The 21,294-nt window shown below is 41.5% G+C and overlaps 2 protein-coding genes across 2 annotated transcripts in view; both read right to left on the reverse strand.

Annotated features, from left to right (window-relative positions):
- Window positions 1-4,122, reverse strand: part of galnt2 (UDP-N-acetyl-alpha-D-galactosamine:polypeptide N-acetylgalactosaminyltransferase 2) — a gene marked incomplete at its 3' end in the record, with an annotated part of 47,255 nt that extends 43,133 nt beyond the window's left edge. Inside the window, exon 1 of the mRNA XM_083900663.1 lies at window positions 4,015-4,122. Coding sequence (XP_083756789.1) covers window positions 4,015-4,110 — 96 coding nt within the window. The 5' untranslated portion in view covers window positions 4,111-4,122. The remainder of the gene's footprint in view (window positions 1-4,014) is intronic.
- Window positions 4,123-8,237: 4,115 nt separating this feature from the next.
- urb2 (URB2 ribosome biogenesis homolog) lies at window positions 8,238-20,766 on the reverse strand. The gene is made up of 12 exons (XM_083901093.1): window positions 20,715-20,766; window positions 19,741-19,926; window positions 19,193-19,369; window positions 17,549-18,678; window positions 17,338-17,476; window positions 14,329-16,717; window positions 13,413-13,573; window positions 13,199-13,309; window positions 12,727-12,969; window positions 10,654-10,750; window positions 10,045-10,178; window positions 8,238-8,629 (listed from the first exon to the last, which is right to left on the reverse strand). The coding sequence occupies exons 2-12, from the start codon at window positions 19,864-19,866 to the stop codon at window positions 8,432-8,434; spliced, it is 4,905 nt and encodes a 1,634-aa protein (XP_083757219.1). The 5' UTR covers window positions 19,867-19,926; window positions 20,715-20,766; the 3' UTR covers window positions 8,238-8,431.
- Window positions 20,767-21,294: the final 528 nt, after the last annotated feature.

The following is a 21,294-nucleotide window of genomic DNA, read 5'->3' on the forward strand; positions in this document are numbered from 1 at the left end:
TGGTCAAGACATTGACAAGATTAGAAATAATGATTTTTATTCCAAATAATAATTTTGCCTTTCGTCAAAGAACCAGCAAAACTGTTTTCAAATTGCACAAGGGTTTTCAAGGGTTTTCTAATCATCCAATAGCCTTCTAACGTGATCGGCAAACACAACGTACCATTAGAACACTGGAGAGATGGTTGCTGGAAAGGGGCCTCAATACACCTATGTACATATTCTATTAAAAACAAGACGTTGGCAGCTAGAATAGTCATTTGAAACATTAACAATGTTTAGAGTGTATTTAAATTCATATTTTCATTTCATTTCTATTTAATTGAAAAAAAAAAGTGCTTTCCTTCAAAATCAGGACATTTTTAAGTGACCCCAAACTTTTGAACGGTAGTGTATTTGTAAAATGTATCCTTGTTGTTGCCGCAGACAGAAAACCACAATTTAAAACCACTGGTTTCTTCAACTTTTAGCCAATTTAGTAGACCAAGTTGTAAACATTACAAATCAGCCTCAACGGTAACGTAGCATTAATACCTGATTTATTGTTCAACTACAACAGTGTTAGCTCATGAGATCTTCAACAGATCTTCATGCATTCATTCAAACAGGGAGAGCAGCAGCAGCAGCAGACACTGGAGCAGTGGATTAAACCCAGGCTCTTGTCTGTGATGTTCACAGCCTTTATTTGTCCTGACAGCAGCAGTGGATTGCTGATTTAACCCGACATTTCTCCCCAGTTGTGACCACAGTTCACTGGTTTCTTCAGCTTTCAGTCACCATCAAAAGTAAATATTTAATTATCTGACATTTATAGCAAATATAATGCTTTTTTTTTTTTTTTTTTGCTTTCAGCTTCTCCCTGCCTCTGGGTCATCACAGCGGACGCTCCACCCTTCCTAACGCAATCCACCCATTTATCCGGACTTGAGACCAGCACTGGGATGTAGAGGGGTCAATTTAGAGCATCCAATTAACAAAGAGCAATGAGCTCAGGGGTGCCACAGCCCTTGAACCTGCTGAGGACTCGAACTAGCTGCCCTTAAAGCAAATAAAATAGTTATAAATATTAAAAAAATATCTGCTTCCTTATTGAACGCACAAAAAGTGGTCAAAGGGTTTGACTTTTAACCCTCTACATTTATGAATATAAATATGGGTGATAGCGGCTACAGATCACACCCAAAATTGAATCACTTGTTCCTGGTCCCATTGCGGACATTTCCTGAGAATTTCATCCCAATCCGTCCGTGACTTTTCGAGTTATGTTGCTAACAGACAGACGGAGAAACAAACAAACTCCAGCGAAAACATATACTACCTCCGTGGGGGAGGTCAAAAAATGAATTCTCCACTTCTTCACTTTTAGAATTTGAGTAGCCGAACAATATATCCCTCAAATACAACACAAACACAACACGGAATAGGAACGTTCCCACAATAAACATATTCAAAACAGTGGTTTTAAAAAAAATCTCATGAGTGAAAGTGGAAGAAATATGTAAATTATAGTTTGAAACTTAATGGGTAGAAAAAAAAACTTGTCAAAAAATAGTTCCGCTTTGATTATGGCACACATTCTCTGTGGCACTGCTTTGATAAGCTTAAATTGCAAACTCAAATCTGCAGCTGCATTAAGATTTTGAATTTATGACGCTCAGAGAGAGGAACCGCTGCGTTGAATCTTCTCTATCACGTCCCTGAGAACTGTCAGTGAGTGATGGTCTAGACTCAGTGGTGGCTCATGTTTATTAAGGTAGTCAGCTGACCTAATTATTCGGCCACACAGCTTGCTGAACCGACTGAAACGACCCCAGATTATACCGCTGGGGTCGTTTTGTACTATAGGCACCGTGTAAAATATTACAATATGTGACTCTTTTTGTCTCCAGGCAGTAAGATTTTAAATAAAAACCAACGTTAAACCTAAATATTAAATACATGCTACGTCCCTTCTGCCTCTGAGGGGTCTCTACATCAAAACAATAACAAAAGCCCTAGTTTGATGGCGTCGGGGAGCAATAGGAGGTCATTGTTGTCCATTAGAATCCTCTGTGCTATTGTTCTTTATGGGGAGAGTTTCAGCAGCAGAACCAGATCCACGAGTGACAAATACACGCACCAACAACATGACTGGCTAACCAGTAGTGCCAAATATTTCCTTCCTCGCACTAACGTTTCATTGGGGGTTCACACATAAAGTTATAAAGGAGACGAGTAAAGTCAATGCCATCATTAAAGCTCCCATAGAGTGGTCCTATCGCATATGTATGTGAGTTATGGAGGTCTACTTACATACATTAACTTGCTTTTATGGTAAAAAAAAAAAAAAACTCCTAGTTGCGGTAAATGAGCCGAAAGAAATCTCCCCTCACTGAAGCTCTCGTCAGACATAAATTTCACCACCGGAAGACAGACTGTGTTGTGATTGGCCAGTCAGCGTAGAGCCTTCCCAACTGTCTTGTGATTGGCCAATACCTGGAAGTGACGTAATTAGCACACCAGCTCTCAGAAGCGCAGCTCCCCCCTCTGGAACAGTGGATGCACTGCTACTCATTATCAAAAAATTGTTTTAACAATGTTTAAAAATTGCTTCTTCACGACTCGCCGCCGCAGTCCCTTTTATGACTCTGACCCGGAATCAGACCCAGAGTCAGAAGACACTGTCGCTCGTGAAACACCTCCACAACGGACATTATTCTGCGGTTCAATGTACGCAACCGGATGTGCCCGGACTAGTGCCCGGAGCAGGACGATCTGCTGTTCCGGAGAACTGAGGTTTACGTAACCGGACCGGGTTTTTGCAGAGATCTCGCTGAGCCTGAGATTACAATAAAACACAGCGTTCTCAGCAATGGCTGAGCTGTTTGTTTCGAGCCTTCAGGGCTAATGAGGTAATGTCACAGATACACACCAAAAATACAGCAGGAATTTTGCAGATATCCGATATATCGGGAGCGCTTGGGCCGATAATTTAGTCTCTTCTGTACATACATTTTCTTCATTGTGAAAAATAAATAAACGGTGAATAATAATAATAATAGTTGTAGAGGGCACCAGCATAGAAGGTAGCAGCTTATTCAACCTAATGTTGTAGGCATTATTATTATTATTAAAAGGCACAAATGTTACATAGAGTAGTCTTTAACTATTGGAAGAAAAAATTATATAGTGACATCGTATAGCATGTATCACGTTCTGGTGAACACATTTTAATTCCATTACATAAGTGCTGATTATTTAAAACCTGGTCCACCTGATTTATCAGTCTACCTTTACAAAGCCCCTTCCATAAAACTCCATACAAATCCACTGACACCTTGTCAAAGACCTGGATTGTGTGTTCACTGATTTCAACATCGGTTATCAGGCACTTTTTCTGGCTGCAAACCAAACCAGCGTCCCTCCTGCATCTCACCCAGGGGGAAAAAAATGTGTTTTTGAGGGATAACAGCGATGCGTGCTCGGTTGTGCAGACCCAGCTGCACGACCGAGCCGCAGCAGCTTGTGCTGACGTGCTCTATAGGCGAACCCCTCCACCCTCCACCTCCACCTCCACGTCCGGCCCTGTGAGCCAGGCCGGCAGCCTCACATACGGGACTATCACTCCGCTGTGCTTTCACCCTGTCCTCCACTCTCACTGTAACCGGCGCCACGGCCACAGTACGGCGGCTCACACAGACACGCAGCCTCGCCTCGGTCGGTGTGGACGTGTACCGCTCCCGCTGCCACGGGAAAGCAAACACCGGCACCGCGGCAGGTCCGTGCATGTCGCCCCGGCCAGCCCCACCAGTCTACTGCCGCTGTCCACGCTCATCTCCACCAAATCAATGCCTGCCCACTGATACGAGGAAGGCCCCGCATCACACACAAAACTCCACAGTCACACAAACCCCGGACGACAGAGCCAAATCACGCCGCTCCATCTTCGCTTTTGTCCGGGAAGAAAACACCCCCTCGCACCGGGGACACGGAGCGGTGTGGCCCGAAAAAACGGTAGCAACACGGCAGACTCACCTTTCGGTTCAGCGTTGTCCCCGAGTAGAAGTAGTAGGCTATTCCTAGAACCCACAGCACCGCAAAACACAACAATATCCTCGATTTCCTCCGCATGGCTCCCGTGCTTTTCCTCCGTCTGCCGCTGAGTGCTTGTGGCTTGGCTCGACTCGGCTCGGCGCTGGTCAGGCAGGAGCGGCTTGTCTCTGTCGGCTGTGTCCGTGCAGGGCGCCTCGCCGTGCGGCTGAGTGGGTCAGGAGGAGCGGAGGGAGCAGGAAGCAGCCAACCAACATCGGCGAGGTTAGAGGGCAAAGGCTAGCCGACTCTAATCCAATCAAACACCGGCTCACGCAGCCCTGGAGGAGGGCCCGAGCTGGCTGTGTCCGTGAGCGGAGTCGAGCCGTGCCGTGCTAAAGATGTGTAAAGGGGTGGGGACGGTCCGTGCCGGAAATGTATATGTTGTAAGATGTCAGTAGTGTGTGTGTGTGTGTGTGTGTGTGTGTGGGAGCTGTATTCATCAATAATGATTTCACTGTGTGCTGTGGAGCCGCATGTGCCGCGAGCAGCCACCAGGGGCGCCAAAGACACTCTAACCCGGGTTTAATATGTGTAAATACCAAGGTTTCAGTTTACAGACTGAACTTTAAAGTTTTCCTTCCTTTTATATTTATATGTACTTGTGTGAATGCTAGTTTATTTTCTCTCCTTTTTATGTTAGTAGTATTTTAGTTTTTGTACATGTAGTACTAACCCCTAAGCACACTATGTCTCTATTAAGTGTTATATATTTATGTATACAGATAGATAACGTGTGTGCTACGTTCCTGAATAAACAGTAAAGTGATACGAGAGAGGGTTTTCTTACTTTGTGGGACCAAGTTACCACACTTCTAATGTTTATATAAGTGCATAGAATAAGTAAAGCTTTAAGAAAAAGGTTTGTTTTCACAGCCTTAATGCCTTTGTACACGTTTTTCATAGTTAAACATAGAACTTACTTCATTAAAAAAAAACTTTCAATACTCTGATGTATTTTATAATAAGTCACTGTGTCATTCCTCTGTGATCTGCAGCACTTGGATCAGTCAAGTGGAACTATAGCTCAAATAAAATCTTCAGTTTGTCTTCAGTGTGCTTCATTCTGCCGCTGACGTTTTTCATTTTGTTATTGTGACAAAAGTTGAATTTGACTGGAAAGCAAACGGCTCTATAAGCTGTGAAGAAATGCTACCAATACACACTTTGTGCTGTTTCTACAGTAATATCTCACACACACACACACACACACTTATTCATTACTGCTTACTCTACGGTGGTCTGAGTAGACACTCAGTGTGTTTATGTTACCATAGTAGTGTTAGAGCACGGATGGATGGGAGTCAAGCTCAAGGAGTAAGAAGGAGAAACAGATGTGCTGCAAATTTAGCAGCTCGTAGTTAAGAGAGGGTTTGTTCAGTTGCCCTTTGCCCTGAACATCTTGAACAACTGTTTACGAGAGCCTCAAATTACCACGAGGAGGATCAGTTCTGCTGTCAACAATTCAACTCGTCCCCCAGAAAGAAATTTTTTTTTTAAAAAGTTGAGCAACACAACAACAAAAAGCTGTACACCAATATATAACTGCAAAGGACATTTGTCTGTGTGTTAATGTCCAACGGTTATCTTGACAGGCTTTCAAACTTGGCAGCAGTGCGTGCAGTGTTTGAAATACAAGAGATATCGGGTAAAAAAATAAAATAACAGGAACTGACTGAATGGGTACTGCATTCATAATAATAGAAAAGGGTCATTCAAACTATGGTCACACTCCAAGAAGGGAACATTCCAACATAAACCCTGTTTATTCTGGAGTTTCTTTTCCCAGTTAATAAATACATCACTGTTAACGGAGTTTTCTCTCCATATTTCCAATATCAATATCAATGTCTTTTACATAGATTATTTTACAACCAGATAACTGACAAATGTACTGTATATAGCACGTTCCATTACAAAGAAATTCAATGTGTTTCATATGCGGAAGCAAGGAAGATGAAAACCACTAGAACACATGGAGAGCATCGTGTGTAAACATCCAGAAAGAATTAATCCACACTTGTCCACACACGCCCAGTCACAGACAGCCATAATTGCATACACACATGCACACATTGTGCGTGTGTGCAGGCAGGTTTTCTAGTTAGTGCAGTGATGGCTCTCAGGTCAACATGCAGCCTGACAACAATAAAACAGACAATAATACCTAAAGGATCCCTTGCCTGCCCTTGGTTTTATTCAGGGGACAGTAAGGAAAAGGCTGCCTGATGACCTGAGAGGCTGAGTGCACAAGTCAGACGTACTGTGTATTGCAGGGCTAAACCATTGTGGACTGTTAATGGGATTTTAAAGGTGAGGAAAAAGAGATAAACGAAAATAAATGTATTGTATTTTGTAAGACAATAACACTGTTGTGTCCTGAACTGTATTCCATCAAACTAAACTCAAGTGACTTTATGTACAACGTAGTTTCCATGCACGTCTCAATTACTTTGTTGATACTACAGCCAGTGTTTACCTGTACAACATTTACCTGTACAACATTAAAGTTAGTCACAGTTCAGTCAGTGAGTAACAGCTGGTGCTGTATTGTTTTGCATTCCAAATGAGCAGACTTTATTTTATGATTTATTTTTTATCCCCCCCATTTGCCTCGGTATTCCTTCAAGGCTGTAATATTTATTTATTCATAGTTGAGCTGCTCCTTTATTAAACTGAAATGCTATGGTTGTAAAAAAAAACGATATACACCAATACATTGCCACAGTATACTTTTACTGGATCAAATCCAATTTTGAAACACTGAGACGGGTTTAAGTTTATGTTCTGTTGTACTTTTTTTTTTTTTTTTTTAAAGATCCACCTCACGCTGATTTTCTTTGAGCCATGATTATGACAGCATCTGAAGTATAACTTAAAAGTGCCATATGTATGAATGCGGCCAAAAACGGTTACTACACTCAAATTAAAAAAACCAAGGTCTTTTAGGTTTTGTTTTCTGACGTAAATGGCAACCCATGGTTGCTCGGCAGCTGAGACTCTACTGACTGCAATGATTGGTAGAAGGCTGTAGGTTGCGCCACATGCCAAAACATGATTTCAAAACATAAACATGATTTGCAGTCTGCAAAAGATTTTTTTAATGCGAATATTTTGGCTGTACTGTTCAGTTCAGTTTGTTATATGAACATTATTCCTGAGTCTCTGTGACATATTAGGAGGATTTTATGGCCAGTTGCTTTAGATTTATTACATAATGCCCCTTTAAATGAACTAAAATTAATGTGAGTTTTGCCTTTAACAAAAAATATAATTGGGTGGAAAAGACAAAGCAGTAGAAATCAATGGAGCAATTGTGCCGAAGGTACATTTGCTCACTCAACCGTCAACTGGAGTGTTTGCTCATTGTGTGAATTGTTGTCCATGCACAGTGCTTTGAGATAACGTATGCAAAGTTGAAGTTATGTTCAAAGAAACAAAATCAACCTTCACTTCAGTCTATCTGAAGAGAAAACAGCCTGTTATTCGGGTGACAGTTTGTACCGAGGGCCTCCCACAACGACAGATTTACGGTATTTTCGCACATTCATTGAGTTTTCCCATTCTTTCGATTAAGAGTCCATGTCAGCAGCTGAGTTTGACCTTGAGGCTTCAGCACGAGCAGTAAATCCACAGTTTCTGACGTTGGCAGGATGAGAACAGCAGACATTTTCTATCCTGTTGGAGCAACTACAACCGCCCACCTACACACGCAGATACACATTATAGCTTCACATCAAATCTGAGGGTCAAGATAAAAGAAACCAGAAAACATTTCAGAAAAGAAAAGGTCAAAACCTCCTCAAATATTTTAGATACTCCAATAAAAGTGTGTTTCTTTAAATGGTGGAGATGAAAATGCATGTCAAACTTCCTGTTTGTATCGGTTTATTTGCAACACATTTTCAACTCTAATCTCTTCTATTTCCTAAGTGATCACCTACTGGACTGGAAGTCACAAAAATGTGAAAACAATCCTCAGTGAAAGAAAGACAAAAGAGGACAAAAGACAACTTAATAGAGCTGAGATTGGATTTAATTAAAAAGGATCTTTTTTTTTAAATGCATTTTTGGCAAAATAAAAACACAAGTACAATTTAGAAATTTTTTTTTCAGCTTTTCTGTGAAATGTAAATCACATCTCAATTAAACCAGTTGTTTTTGATTATATCATATACATAATATTATAAAGATCACTTGCTGCGTTTGCAGCAATAGGAAAACCTCAGATCTGACTCCGTACTGACTGTGTGAATGCATAGCAGCTGTGCGCTGCATATTTATGATGCAGTCAGGGTGTGACTAAAGTCAACCACTTGGAGAAGGATTTGAACACAACCATTACAGACAATATTGGGGCAGATCAAACGGTGTACTTGTCCTCTCCTTGCCTCCGTGCTTTGTGGTAGTGCGTGTAGCTGCCATGCAGCTCATTGAAAACCTCTCTCACTCCTGCTTGAAGTCCGCCCATCAGGAACTTGATATCGTGCTCCGCACACAAGTCCAGAATCTGATAGATCCCCTCCGTCAGATGCAGCTTAATGTCCGGTCGCAGAGTCACCTGCAGAGGGGAATTTAAAAACAAAGCTTAAAAGATAAGGAATTCAAAAAAAAAAAGGGGGAAAAGACAGAAGCCTGAGGATAAACTATGTTCATATCTGTTACATAAAACATATCTTTGTTCAAGCAGAAAACTACACTGTGGTTTAGAAACACTTTGCTGCTGCATGGAAAGTTCAGCTCAGGCTCAGTGCCATGAGAAACAGTTCTGACACAGAGACGTATAAATTAACTCTGACTTACTAAGAGGTCCATCGAGTGGATGTCTAAATTTAAATCTAAAGCAGTATACAAATCAAATTCAAGGAAAATCTAATGACTGGCACAAAAGATAAAAAAGTCTCCCGAACACCTTTGTCTGCATTAAGTCTGCCTGTCTGTCTGTTCGTCCGCCTGGCCGACTGTGCTGGAGACTGCTGAGTCAGGTTGGCATCACGTTAAATGCAGTGTGGTCGCAGCGTCCAGACGTGACTCACTGCTCTGAGGGAACATCCAACCTCAAACCTCCAGCACAGTGACTTACAGTAACTCTGGACCTGCTCACTGAGTGTGAACACCTCCCATCGCAGCTTCTGTGCGTCAGCGTCTCTGTCACTATGCTCCACTCAATCCCTCTAGCTCAGTGTGAACAACCACAGAAAGTGGGCAGGATCAAAGGCTCAGCCGAAATATGTACGGTGTGTGTGTGTGTGTGTGTGCACTTGGATCTCTGTGAGAACTCTCAGACCCAAGTGCTGAAATGTAAGCTGCTCCATATTTTCTAATTCATCTTCGCTGATTAAGGGTTTAGAGGGGGTGTGTACTTGGATTTGGGACCCTTTCTGGCATAAACACTATCAGGACCAAATTGTTTTCATGGACACCAAAACCTGGTCCCACTGAGACAGGACCTCATTTCAAAAGAACTGATTCATTTTAGGTAGGGCTGTCACTTTTTGTTGCAAATTCAAATTTATTTTGAAGGTGGGATTAAAAGTTTGTGTTTGAACGCAGAATAGCAGTTCAAAGCCACATTTTTAATCCCACATTCAGAATAAATTCAAGTTTTTAACAAAAAGTGACAGCTGTTTGTGGAGCTCCAGATGTTTGTAGAGTATTTGGAGAGCAGTGGTGTGTGAATTAATTAATATTAATTAAATTGGACAAAATAAATTATAAATTAGTTCGTACTTCATTTTTGGAAAAGGTGACAGCCCTAGGGTTAGGTTTAACAGTTAAAGGGTTGGGCATTACCCGATTAACTGGTTGTTTAGGCTGTCCAAATAAATGGAACTCAATGCATTGTCTGAAGTAGAACACCTGCTACATTGATACATGAGCAACTTTGTTAGACCTGAAAGACGGAAGACATTTGGGCTACATCTCATTTTGTGACACAACTTCAAAAGGGCTGTGTGTGTGTGTGTGTGTGTGTACCTTTTGCAGTTCTGTGACATAGTGAGCCACCATGAAGGCTGACAGCGTAGTGAAGGTCTCTGCTGATACAGCGATGTGAGAGTACATCCTCTCAATCAGTCTGGAGCACTGGAGATAGACGTCACCATCTGAACCTAAAGAGAACAAAGACTAAGTATTAAAGTGATAGAGCCATAGCCTCAGGTCATCTGTTGCGTATGAACTAGTGCATGCGTCTGTTTGTGCTCATCTGGTGGGAGCGACTCAGGACTGAGAGCCTCCAATATTCATTATCTATAGTATTTTATTGTATGTCTTATTGTTTGTTCTTAGGTCTATTAGGTCACACATTTGTACGTTTTATTTATTTATCTCTGATGTACAGCACTTTGTTTCAGCTGCTGTTTTTAAAGTGCGTTATAAATGAAGTTGGATTGGATTGGATTAAAACTAGTATTTAACAAAAATGAGACATGACCATCAACTATTTTCTATAGCAATTCTGACGACTGCAGCTTCAAGGTAAAAATCATATAATAATTCATGAAATCTGATCTTGATAAACTTCACAAAAACATGTTTCTTCAGTTATTTAATGACATCTCCACTGTCTGATCCTGCAGATGTTACCTGTGTCACTGTCTCCTTTCTGCCGGCCTTCCTGCATGATGGACACCACCAGACGGTAGAAGACATTTAAGAAGGAGGGGGCTGCGTTCAACAACACCTAGACATACACACATAAAACACAACTTTTTATATCAGTTATCACTTTAGGAGGTATTTTTAATTTAGGATACATGTTAGACAAAACTACAGTTTTGGCAACTTTCACAGTTTTAACAGGTAAAAGCTTCTAAAAAACATACAAACCATATTGACTATGTTTGAAAACCTTTATGTTCAGTTAAGTGTAGAGGTGGTACAGGGTTAGGTTCAATTACTGTCACTTAAACAGTAGACATGGATCAGTCTAAAATATATTTAGACTTCATGTGAATAACAAAAACTAGTCATATTTTAGATTATTTTTACATCCCCAGAATACATAATATGTGTTTAAATTTATTTGGTGAATAGGATAATTAGTATAGTCTAGTCTGAGGAGGGTACTTCAGGAGGACACTGGTTGTTAAAAACATGTGTTCAGTTTAAATAGTTCTCTGTGCAACAAAGGACACTTGATCTTGTCACACTGTCATAACTAAGCAAGAAGAAATTGAAAAATACAGGGTTTGAGAAACTTAAAAGAAAACTGGTTATGAATGATTACAAAACAAATATATCTAATATAATTTTAGAATTACAATTAGTTTGCACACACACCAATTGAACCCATTCCAAACTACTGAGCATAGGAGCAGTGGGCAGCATTTATCTGTGCCCGGGGAGCAATGGGGCAGCCCTGGCAACTGGCAAACCCTGATTTCCCTGAAACCCTCTGGTTACAAGTAATGTAAAGTTTGATCCCCTCATGGGCTGTGTTTGTATTTCTGTCTGTACCTCTGTCCCTATCGTGGACAGAAAGAGGGATGAGGAGAGGATAAAAGAGAGCTGGGAGACGTCTCCTCCTCTGCCTGAAGCTCACTAATGGTTTCCATCGACTTAAACCTGCTCCATGCCAGCCTAGCATTGTGTGCCAGCTGCACTACCTCCTCTCCCCCCTCGCTGTTCCACCACTCCTCCTCACTCTCCTGCACTCTCTAATCTAAATTATCCTGAAACTTTTCACACATACAACATTCCTACCACATCTTGTCCCTGCTTCTCCCCTCCTCTCCTAATACCCTATTTTCATGTCTCCCTCGTCCTCTATAAATCTCTCTTCATTTGCTTCCTCCTCTGAATTTTATCTTCCTCCTCTGTCATTTTACTTTCATCTATTCTTATGTCCTCACACGCACATCTGAAAACAATTAGCTGCTTCTTGCTCTGTTTTATTCAACACAGCTGCCCTGTTTTAGGTGCACTCAGTCACTGTTTCTGAACAAACACTGACAACAATTCCGACAGAGAAAACAAGAGAAATTATCACATAAACACCAGGACAAAAGGCCACAAGTAGACCAGAATGTAAATTAACTTTTTGAAGTTAAACTACTTTTAAACTTTAAGGGAAAAGGTAGTTTTTTTTCTGCAATACAAAAAGCCTTGAGTTAAGGCTGAACATTTTTCAAGTAGCTGTGGCATGACACTGATGAGCTGAAGTATTTCCTGGTTAAAAGCTTCATTCCCCTGGAATATGCTTTGGGCTAAGAAGCACAGATTATAGGGATTAGCCCAATCACAAAATCACCCCTAAACTCTGCATCTCCAAACCCTCATGAATTTTGATGATATCACCTGCTACAAATAATAACATTTGATGCACGTTACTTTGATGTCACCAAATAATGTGGCTTAATGTGGCAAGTTTGGGACTTTTTATTATGTTGTTTACTTTCTTATAACGTTGTTGTGGGATTATTTAAAAGTGTAATTCTGTGACAAATTTAATTCCTCTGATTATAGGATTAAAATACTTTTTCCTTGTAACATCAACACCAGAGTGGGCAGCTCCTTTTTACGCTGCCATTATAGGAAGCTGATTGATTTGTTACCCAAAGCAATAAACTGTGCGCAATTCCCTCAAGCAAAGATTTATCTCGTCCTTGGTCGTGTCCACGTGTCACTGCACTCACACATCCATCTGAATGGTCATACCTGAGGATGACACTGAATGATGGCAAACAGCAACTCGTGAACAGCGTTGAATGCCGACTTGTAGGCGTTCGGTGACAAGTGGTCCAGGGTCACCGATTGCAGTGCACCGAGCACCAAGATCACATGATGGGGGTTGGTGATGAGCCCCTCCCCCTGGCGCAGGAGTGACGTCATAGTCGTCACGGTGGGAACCGTAAAGGGAAGTGTCAGGGAGGTGTCCTGACTACATATCCTAACCAGGAACTGAACACAGAGAAAACACACACACTCCGTTAGAGAGACACAAAACAAGCTTGCACATATTATGTCTAGTTTTCTTAGATGTGTATAAATAGAACCTGAAAGAATCAGGATTTTTCACAGCTGTTACATTTAACAATGGTTAACTCAACTCACAGATTAATAGAAAATGAAAAATGCGGCATGTGCCTTTGTGTGCACTGGTTTGAATGTGTGTGGTTTTGCCACTCACCACCAAAGCGGATATAATCTCTGGTGCAATGAGCCACAGAGCTTTAGAGCAGGTCTCAGGTAAGTGACAACAGAACAGCAGCTTAATGATGGTGACTGCACACAGCACCTCCTACGGCACATTAGAGGCAGAGTGAAAAGATTAGACCAAAAAGAAAAACAGGTTCTCTTTAAACAAGAAACAACAAAACGATGAAGACAGATCATGGCCTCACCCTGTAATTTCCGGCTCTCAGCTTTCCAGCATTCAGTCCTTCTCTGATAATCACCAGCAGCAACGTCAACTGATCTGTCGTACTCTTTTCCAACAGGTGGCACAGCAGCTCCAGCACTGCTGACTCCAGTTCACAGATGTCCTCTGAAGACAGACGAGGAGCTAAGGGCACATTTAAGTTCTGTTAACCGTTAACCTTGACGACAGTTTCCCACAATGTCAAAGCAATCCCCTACATCCCTATCCTGAATCCATATCATAAACAAAATCTAATCATCTTCTTTGGGCTATAAGCTACATACCTGGAAAACTCATCCAAATCCATCCTATACTTAATTAATTATGCTGCTCGTTGAAAGACAGACGGAGCGGTGTGGCCAAAATTATAACCACCTAGCAATCAAAGTAATGCTTAATGTTTAGCTCTTATGCACTGACATAAAGTGCATTATGTAAATGAACTGCTAATTGATGCGTTTATATTAATGAGCTCATCACATCTAGGTTTTTCTCTTTAACAAGTTTCGTCTTGAACCTTATCTTTATTCATCTGACATTTTCTCATGATAATCATCACTATCAACAAATTTGACACTTTATCACCATAACATTTTTGGCCACACTGCGCAGGTTTGTGGAGAGTCTTCATGAGATTAAGATGATGCCTGGCCTGTACATTTATGGACATTTGAAACAGTTCTAGATTTTCTGGCAGAATACGCCCCCTCCTGGAGAAATCTCTACATCACACACTCACTGCCATTGTCATCTTTCCTCTTGCCTGTCAGACAGTTTTTTTTAATTCAGTAAGTGCACTACATTATGGCCGGTTGCTTGGTTAGTAACTATGACATATAGGGTATAATAATTGTAGCATAACATTCAAACACCACTACAAAACTACAACAACTATGTACCTGTCAACAGGCTGCGTACACCCTGCAGGATTTGAACGTACAGTTCCTCCAGCTCCTTTCCTCCATCTTCCTCAGCTCCCCTCGTCCTCTCGACTGCATCATAGAAAGTGGACAGGAAGTGAAGAGAAGAAACCAGAGCATCCACGGACCCGAGGGAAGAGCTTAGACCTCTGAGGATATGTTGACACAGGCCCTGATACAGGGTCATGTGATCCAGAGTGCTCCTGGTGTTCACTGACAGTGAGGACACCTCACAGTGGAGCATGACAGTTACAACATCTACCACAAAGGCCTGACCAAGGACACTTGCTGGTTTAGTGGGTTCTTTGCTCAGAGTTTGGAGGCTGAAGACAGACTCAACAGCTGGTCCCAGTGTTGCAATGACTCTTGAGATCATTTGGGTGAAGGTTTGATCCATTGATTTATTTCTTCCCAGGTTAGAGTTCAATGTTTGGGCCAAACATGTTAGGGATGCAAGCTCAAGATGAACAGATGAAATGGATTCTCCTGGATCTGGCTTTTCCTTACTGGTAAAAAATGAGACAAACTGTTCCAAGTTAAGCACAACACTGCTTCCTCTGGTTACAATCAACTCAGTCAAGGACGTGATGAAGTCTTGCACTGCTTTGATTAAATCCAACCAATCAGGGTTGGACGTGGCTTGAAATCTTCCATTGCTGCTATGCCAGAGGAGAGACGACACAGCAGCCTGCAGCAGCGTCCCTCCGTGAATTACCTTCAGAACACTTCTTAAGTTTCTGCTCTCCACAAGAATGGTCAGCATCTTGAGGAGGCTCACCAGGAACCTGATATCATCTCCAGAGTCGCAACAACCAGCAACCTTTGGGTCTGACAGACAAGAGCAGGTGGTGAGCATGAAAAAGAGGAGGAGGAAAACAGAGGACAGATCCTCAGAGTTCATACCATCTGGGTTTACACTCATTAAGATTTGAACTAGGTTAATCAGCTCCTTTGTCTGTGCATCAGTAAGTGAAACAAACACCTCTCCAGACTTAGAGGAAGATAAGATATCCTCAACTACACTCTCATCCTTTACTGGTGTGGAAAGAGGTTGACTAGACTCATGAAATTTTGGGAATGAGGCACAATCTTTGTTCTTATGATCTGCCATGAGAACATCTCTAATTCTCTGTATTAGGGTACAAACTGTCGCAGAGAAAAGTGAAGGTAACTCTGCAAGAATTGGACTTTGGAGAAGCTGAGAAGTAATGAGGGGCACAGTGAGAGAGCTGGACGGCCTGTGCACATCTGTCTGTCTGCCGAGTACTGAACTGACTAAAAAATCTGCAACACAGTCCATGTCTTCTCCGCTCAGGTAAGGAGCAATCAAAGGCAGATTGGTTGTGACAAGATGCCAGTGTGCTACAGCATAGGAGTTTGAGTTCACGCTGCTTATCTGTCCATCCCACACCTGCTCTCCATCTAGACTCACCTCAAGCTTCAGTTTAGATAAAACAAACTGGACTGCTGTGTTCAGCAATGCAGCAGTGCTCGGTTCACTGAGCGACGTACTGTATAACAAAGTCTTCTTCACCTGTTGTAGTGTGAGCATTTTGTACAACAAACAACTCATGGGGCTGCTGGAAGGGGAGGGAAGGAGTCGTGCTGGTAAGATATCTCCAGATATGAGACTCTCAAGGTGAGTCATGTTTGGAGCATTGGAAAAGGATTCATCCTCAGTCTTACTTTTCTGGTCAGATGTGTATTTACTGCAGTGGAGATTAAAAAGCATGTCCACTTCTACCCAGGTATACCTGAGGAGAAGAGTAGCCTCCTGGGTCTTCTGTTCCCACATCTCTGGCTCTTTGTGTTCCAGACATTTTTTGCCTTTCTTTGGCGTCTTCTGACTTGAGCTTATCTTTGTCTTACCAGGCAGATTTTCCACTGACAACAATTGCAGTAAGTCTTTCACTTCCTCCTGCATCTGCTTCATCAGGGCTTGACCCTGTCTGACTAAAGGAACTGGAGATGCATTGTCTAGAGTCTTTAGGTTAAACAAAGCAGCATGAAGGAGCTGGCTAAGAGTCAGGAGCTTCAGAGATGCATCTTGTCTCTTTTGGTTCATGTTCACGTCCCTTCCTTCTCCTTCATGATCTTGTCCTCCATCAACTTCCATCTTCTCTGCCTTTACCAGGTCAGGTAGTATACATCTCCTCATGCTCTCCAACACTAATGAGCAGATCTCTAGGCCCTGGGAAGGAGGTGTCTCTTGAAGACAAGTCCTTAGGGAGGTGGAGACCATGTCAGACAGCAGAGGAGGTCGGAGTTCTTCCTGAGCAGGTTGACAGAGCACAGACAGGAGCTCGGAGAAGAAGCGAGGAAGCTGGCGCAGTTTGGTATAGGTTTGGAGGAGACTGCACACCATGACCTGTTGGGATAATACATCCGGTCTTAAATAAAGCATTTTAAACAACATTCATGACCAGTTTATTTTCTGCTTGAACTTTTCTTGTATATGGAATGTATATGTATGTGTATATGAATATGTATTTTAATAGCTTTTAAATTATTATCAGAACTCAATACAGGATTAAAACCATCTCAACTGTTTTGTGAGATGCAATGGACATTAATTAAAGTGTTACAAAAGAAGACATTGTTTTAATTGATTCATTCATTTATCAAAATGGGCTAAAAGAGGAACTCATGAACAGCTGATCGTTGCTCTCTCTTGTTGTCTCACATCATTTTGTTGTCTGTGGATTATATTACAATGGTAATCAAAATTAAATCATGGCCTGAACTTTGAACTTCTACCCCAAAAAAGCGAGAACCAAACTAAGTTGACAAGTAAATTAGTTTGTTGTTCAAATAATACAACTGAGGGGGTTCCATGTGCATGCAACCACTATTGGTATAGAGTAAATCACTTCTGTTCAGTTAGTTACCCCAAAATATGTTGCCCCATCTGCCCCCTTCAAATGAGTGAGGTACCCAAGTTCCCAACCCTAGTCTCTACACAGTGAAATTCAGGATTTACTGTCTCACCTGTCTGGCCCGCTGCACTCGTGCATCCATACATTCAGAATCAACCCAGGCTGAAGACAACATTTGGTCCATGTCTGGTTCAAGAATCAGATGGTTGAGACTCAACAGCACCTTTACACAGCGGTACCAAGCTGGGATGCTGAAAAACAAACAAAAAAACGTGAATTCATGAATTTGAAGGGCAAACACATTAGGTGGAGGTATTTATTACCTTGGCTGAGCCTGGTTGAGGAGTATTTGTCCTAGTGCCCTGTAAAAGCTGAGTTGGACTTCTTTATGTCTTATCCTGTCTGCTGCTACATTATAAATATTAGCTGACAGAGCCTGGCTCAGCAGAGACTCCAAGGCCAGCAGGGCCAGGCTCCAGCTCTGAGGAGACTGAATGGAGACTGGGGGAGACTTTTCCCCCTGTGATGCAGAGACTGGCTTGTCTGCTTCTACAGGTGAGACTGTGTCGCCATCAATACACAGATCCAAGGCTGGGACTAATCTGACAAGAAAATAGTAACACAGCATCCTCTGTTCTTCCTCACTTTCTCCTCTTCCTTTTCCATAGCTGTCCAGAAAAAAACGGAACAGCAGGGACACTATACTGGATTTCACAGAGTAAAGCAGCAGCGGCTCACAATAACCCTGAGCACTCAGTTTGGAAAGTATGGCACTGACTGGTTTTAAAGGACCTTTTGCTCCTCCTGCACCACGTTTCCCAGGATTGTCTTTGGAAGGAAGGAGCTCCTCCTTGTAGGACGTCAGGTGCTCGGACGGGAAGAGCGCGGAATGAAGGGTGGAGTCAATCTTGGCACGGATGTCTCTGCACAGCTGCTGACGGAGATGCAATTTTGTGTGTAAGAGGTCAGCAGAGGTAATCAGGTGTCTGAGGAGGACCAACGGCTGGAGCAGCTGGTTGGTTACCATGGTAAAGATTCTGTTAGGATTCGCTTGTTGTCGCTGCACTGCTAAATAACAGGATAACACCTGAAGCAGCAGTTCAAATATATTAGATGTACGCATTTTTTCATTAGGCTTGGAAGGGAATTCACTTGTGTCCACAGAGTCTGTGTTGGCAGTAGGTTGAGCTTGAAGATGCTCACTCATCACCTGGTCTTGACATGTAGCAGACTCAGTCATTGTGATTTCCGTGAGCAGTGGCTGCTGTAGCTCGTTGCATGCCAGAGAGCAGAGTTTGACCAGCAGTTCAACCATTAGTTCATACTTGGTGATGAAGACGGACGACAACACAGGAGAGGATACAATGCCCTGACACACGCTCAGCACAGTGGACACACACAGCAAGGACTTGGAGCCAGTTTGAGCACACTCCTGAAGACGGTCAAGCAACAGCTAGAAAAATAAAGGAAGAAAGAGGTATCAAAACAGGATGACGTCTTTGACCCCACAACCTCTCAAGCACAGAGGATCTCCTGTTAGTGGAGCTCTGGCTCCTGACTGAAAAAAAGTTTTTTTCCTAAATTTACTATCAGAAAAACAGATGTAAATTGTAAAATCACAACAAAAAAAACACCATATAAAAAACAGTATAAATAGGTGGGTTTTCAAATGTATGTGTAAATGTATAATTTTCTGCTGCTCTCATATCCTCTGGATTTGCAGTGTTTGTGTTGCCTTAAAATCAGTCACTCACAACACAAGGGTTGTTGACCCACTTCTGCCTCCATCTGTAAATTAAGGTGTGTTCTTGTGTGAGCAATTAACAAACTTTCTAGTCAGAAATGCTGCTAAATGGAAAAAAATCTAAGGGCAAATATTCCTGACTTATGATGGTTCTTTGAATTACAAACGGCGCTATTTTGGCCAAGGCTGATCCCAGCATTTGTTTAGCACATTCACACAGCACCTGTGCCATGTTGAGCCTGAGGCTGACGGTCTTGCCCTGCTTCAGATGTGAGTGGAGCTTCTGGCTGTGAAGCAGGTCATCGAGGTAACACCACAGGCCCTCCAGTACATTGTGAGAATAGTCCACTTTCTTATTGTACCATCCTGTCAAAGCATGGGTACACCAGTCCAGCAACACCTGTAGCAGCAAAGACAGACATGTAATATTTGTGGGGGGAGCTGGGACCAATCCCAACTGAGATTGAGAGAGACCCCACATTCAAACCACACACACGCCAATAATCTTTGTAACATGTAACAGTGTGCTCCCAACATATAAATGTAATAAAGAAGAGATGCTTTTTACTTCAACTTATCAAAATGTTCAATGTCAAATATTTTGTTTTAGTGCGACATCATGCTCATGACTCTTCCAGTAACGACACTTCAAAAAAGCACCAGGTACTATTTCTAATGGAAAAGCAAAATAAACATTGTGCTAGAACTGTACAACAGTGGCAATAGTCTCTCTCATGACCATCATTATCCTTTGAGAACACAAGCTGTTACCTGTTCCTTGTTGGGCAGCAGACACTGAGGTGATATCCAGGCAAACCGAGCCAGCTTCAGCTTGTCCTCCCATGGAGTGTGAGGACTCTTCAGCTTTAGGTGGATACCGGAGTAAATGGCTGCCATCGCTGCAGCTGCTACGGCTGCAGATATTGCTGGATTTCAGTTGCAAAAGGTAGGTTTGGACTGTAAGATAAAGAAACAGGCTACAATTAAATATGGGCAGCTGAGAACAAGTTCCTAATGTCACTGTCGGGAAGGAAAGGAAGTAGATGATTTTTAATGATGCGTATTACTTTTAACAACGTCTTATTCCATTTTCATTTTTGTTATTTTACATGTTAATTATAATAGATGCTACGGACACGCGGTGGTGCCTTTTAATGACAAGTAAAGTAAGTGGAATAAATGCAGAGATCAAATTCATTATCACTTAATGTGTGTGTAAAAAATAACTAATTCATTACAAATCTTCTAACAAGTGGAAACTGGCTGGTATTTAATATTGGTCAAACTGAGATTAATTACAGATCCACTGGTTAAGAGTTGAGAAACCTATGTACGCTGATTAGTTGCCTTAATTTCTTGTGCGTTGGCTAGATTGTTATTGAAAACATTCAGTACTAATACGTATGTAATGTACTTATCAATTGCTTTGATTTACTTTCTGTGTGAATGCCATTGTTTGTTTATATTATATGTAAATGACAATTCAGATACTATATTTGAATATTCAAACAACGACTTTGTCTTTTTATGTCTGTAAGATTCTAAAGATTCAACACACTCGACATTTGCACACGTTTTAGCAACTAGCGTGAGGCTAACGACAGCTAGCTAGATAGCATAGTGTATTTTACGTCAAAAATAATGTAAGTCTCGGGCTGTCACGCATCTACATGAAACACAACCCTCCACGAGCTTCACCTACGGCTGTTTACAAACGTTTTGTGCATGTTTAGACATCAACTTACAACTTTTCAGCTAGCACGTGTCTCCTGTTTTCAGACTTCAGTGATCTTTCAACTTTCACCCTGCCAGACAGGCTAAAGCAATCGAGAGTCAATCGATATGATGATCCAAACCGCTTTTTGCTGTTGGACTCAAAAATCAGCCACATTTTAACAATCACAAGGTTAAACAATTGTTTAACTTTGTGGAAATGTGTGTTTGTGTAAGGTAATTATAAAACGGCACGGTTTAGAGTGCCAACATTAAATAAAGAAATAAAGAAATACACCATTAAATAATTACTTAAATGTGTCATTAATTAAATGTGTTATTAAATGTGTCATTAATTAATTAACATACCATCATTGTATTTAAAAACATATATAATTATGTCACTATTTAATTCATTATTTCGTGATCCTATGTTCCATCAGGACATCATGAAGTACTAGTACTTCATGAAGTGCATCATGAAGTACTACTGGAGTACATACTCATACTCACATTTAAGTCATTATTATTAAATGGTGTATTTATTTATTTATTTACTTTAGGCACTTTCTGTCCTCTATATTTGACAACTGGAATCTATTGAAAAAAGAT

This window comes from Microchirus variegatus (assembly GCF_963457635.1).
Source record: "Microchirus variegatus genome assembly, chromosome: 14".
NCBI lineage: Eukaryota > Metazoa > Chordata > Actinopteri > Pleuronectiformes > Soleidae > Microchirus > Microchirus variegatus.

What these genes read in the sequence shown, in the direction of transcription:
- urb2 (XM_083901093.1), bottom strand. Translation starts at nt 19,866, where the DNA reads ATGGCAGCCATTTACTCCGGTATCCACCTAAAGCTGAAGAGTCCTCAC. An exon ending in TCAGGCTCAACATGGCACAG is followed by an intron (nt 18,679 to 19,192) that starts GTGCTGTGTGAA and finishes TTATTTTTCTAG; the next exon opens with CTGTTGCTTGACCGTCTTCA. An exon ending in TGTACGCAGCCTGTTGACAG is followed by an intron (nt 13,574 to 14,328) that starts GTACATAGTTGT and finishes ATGTGCCCTTAG; the next exon opens with CTCCTCGTCTGTCTTCAGAG.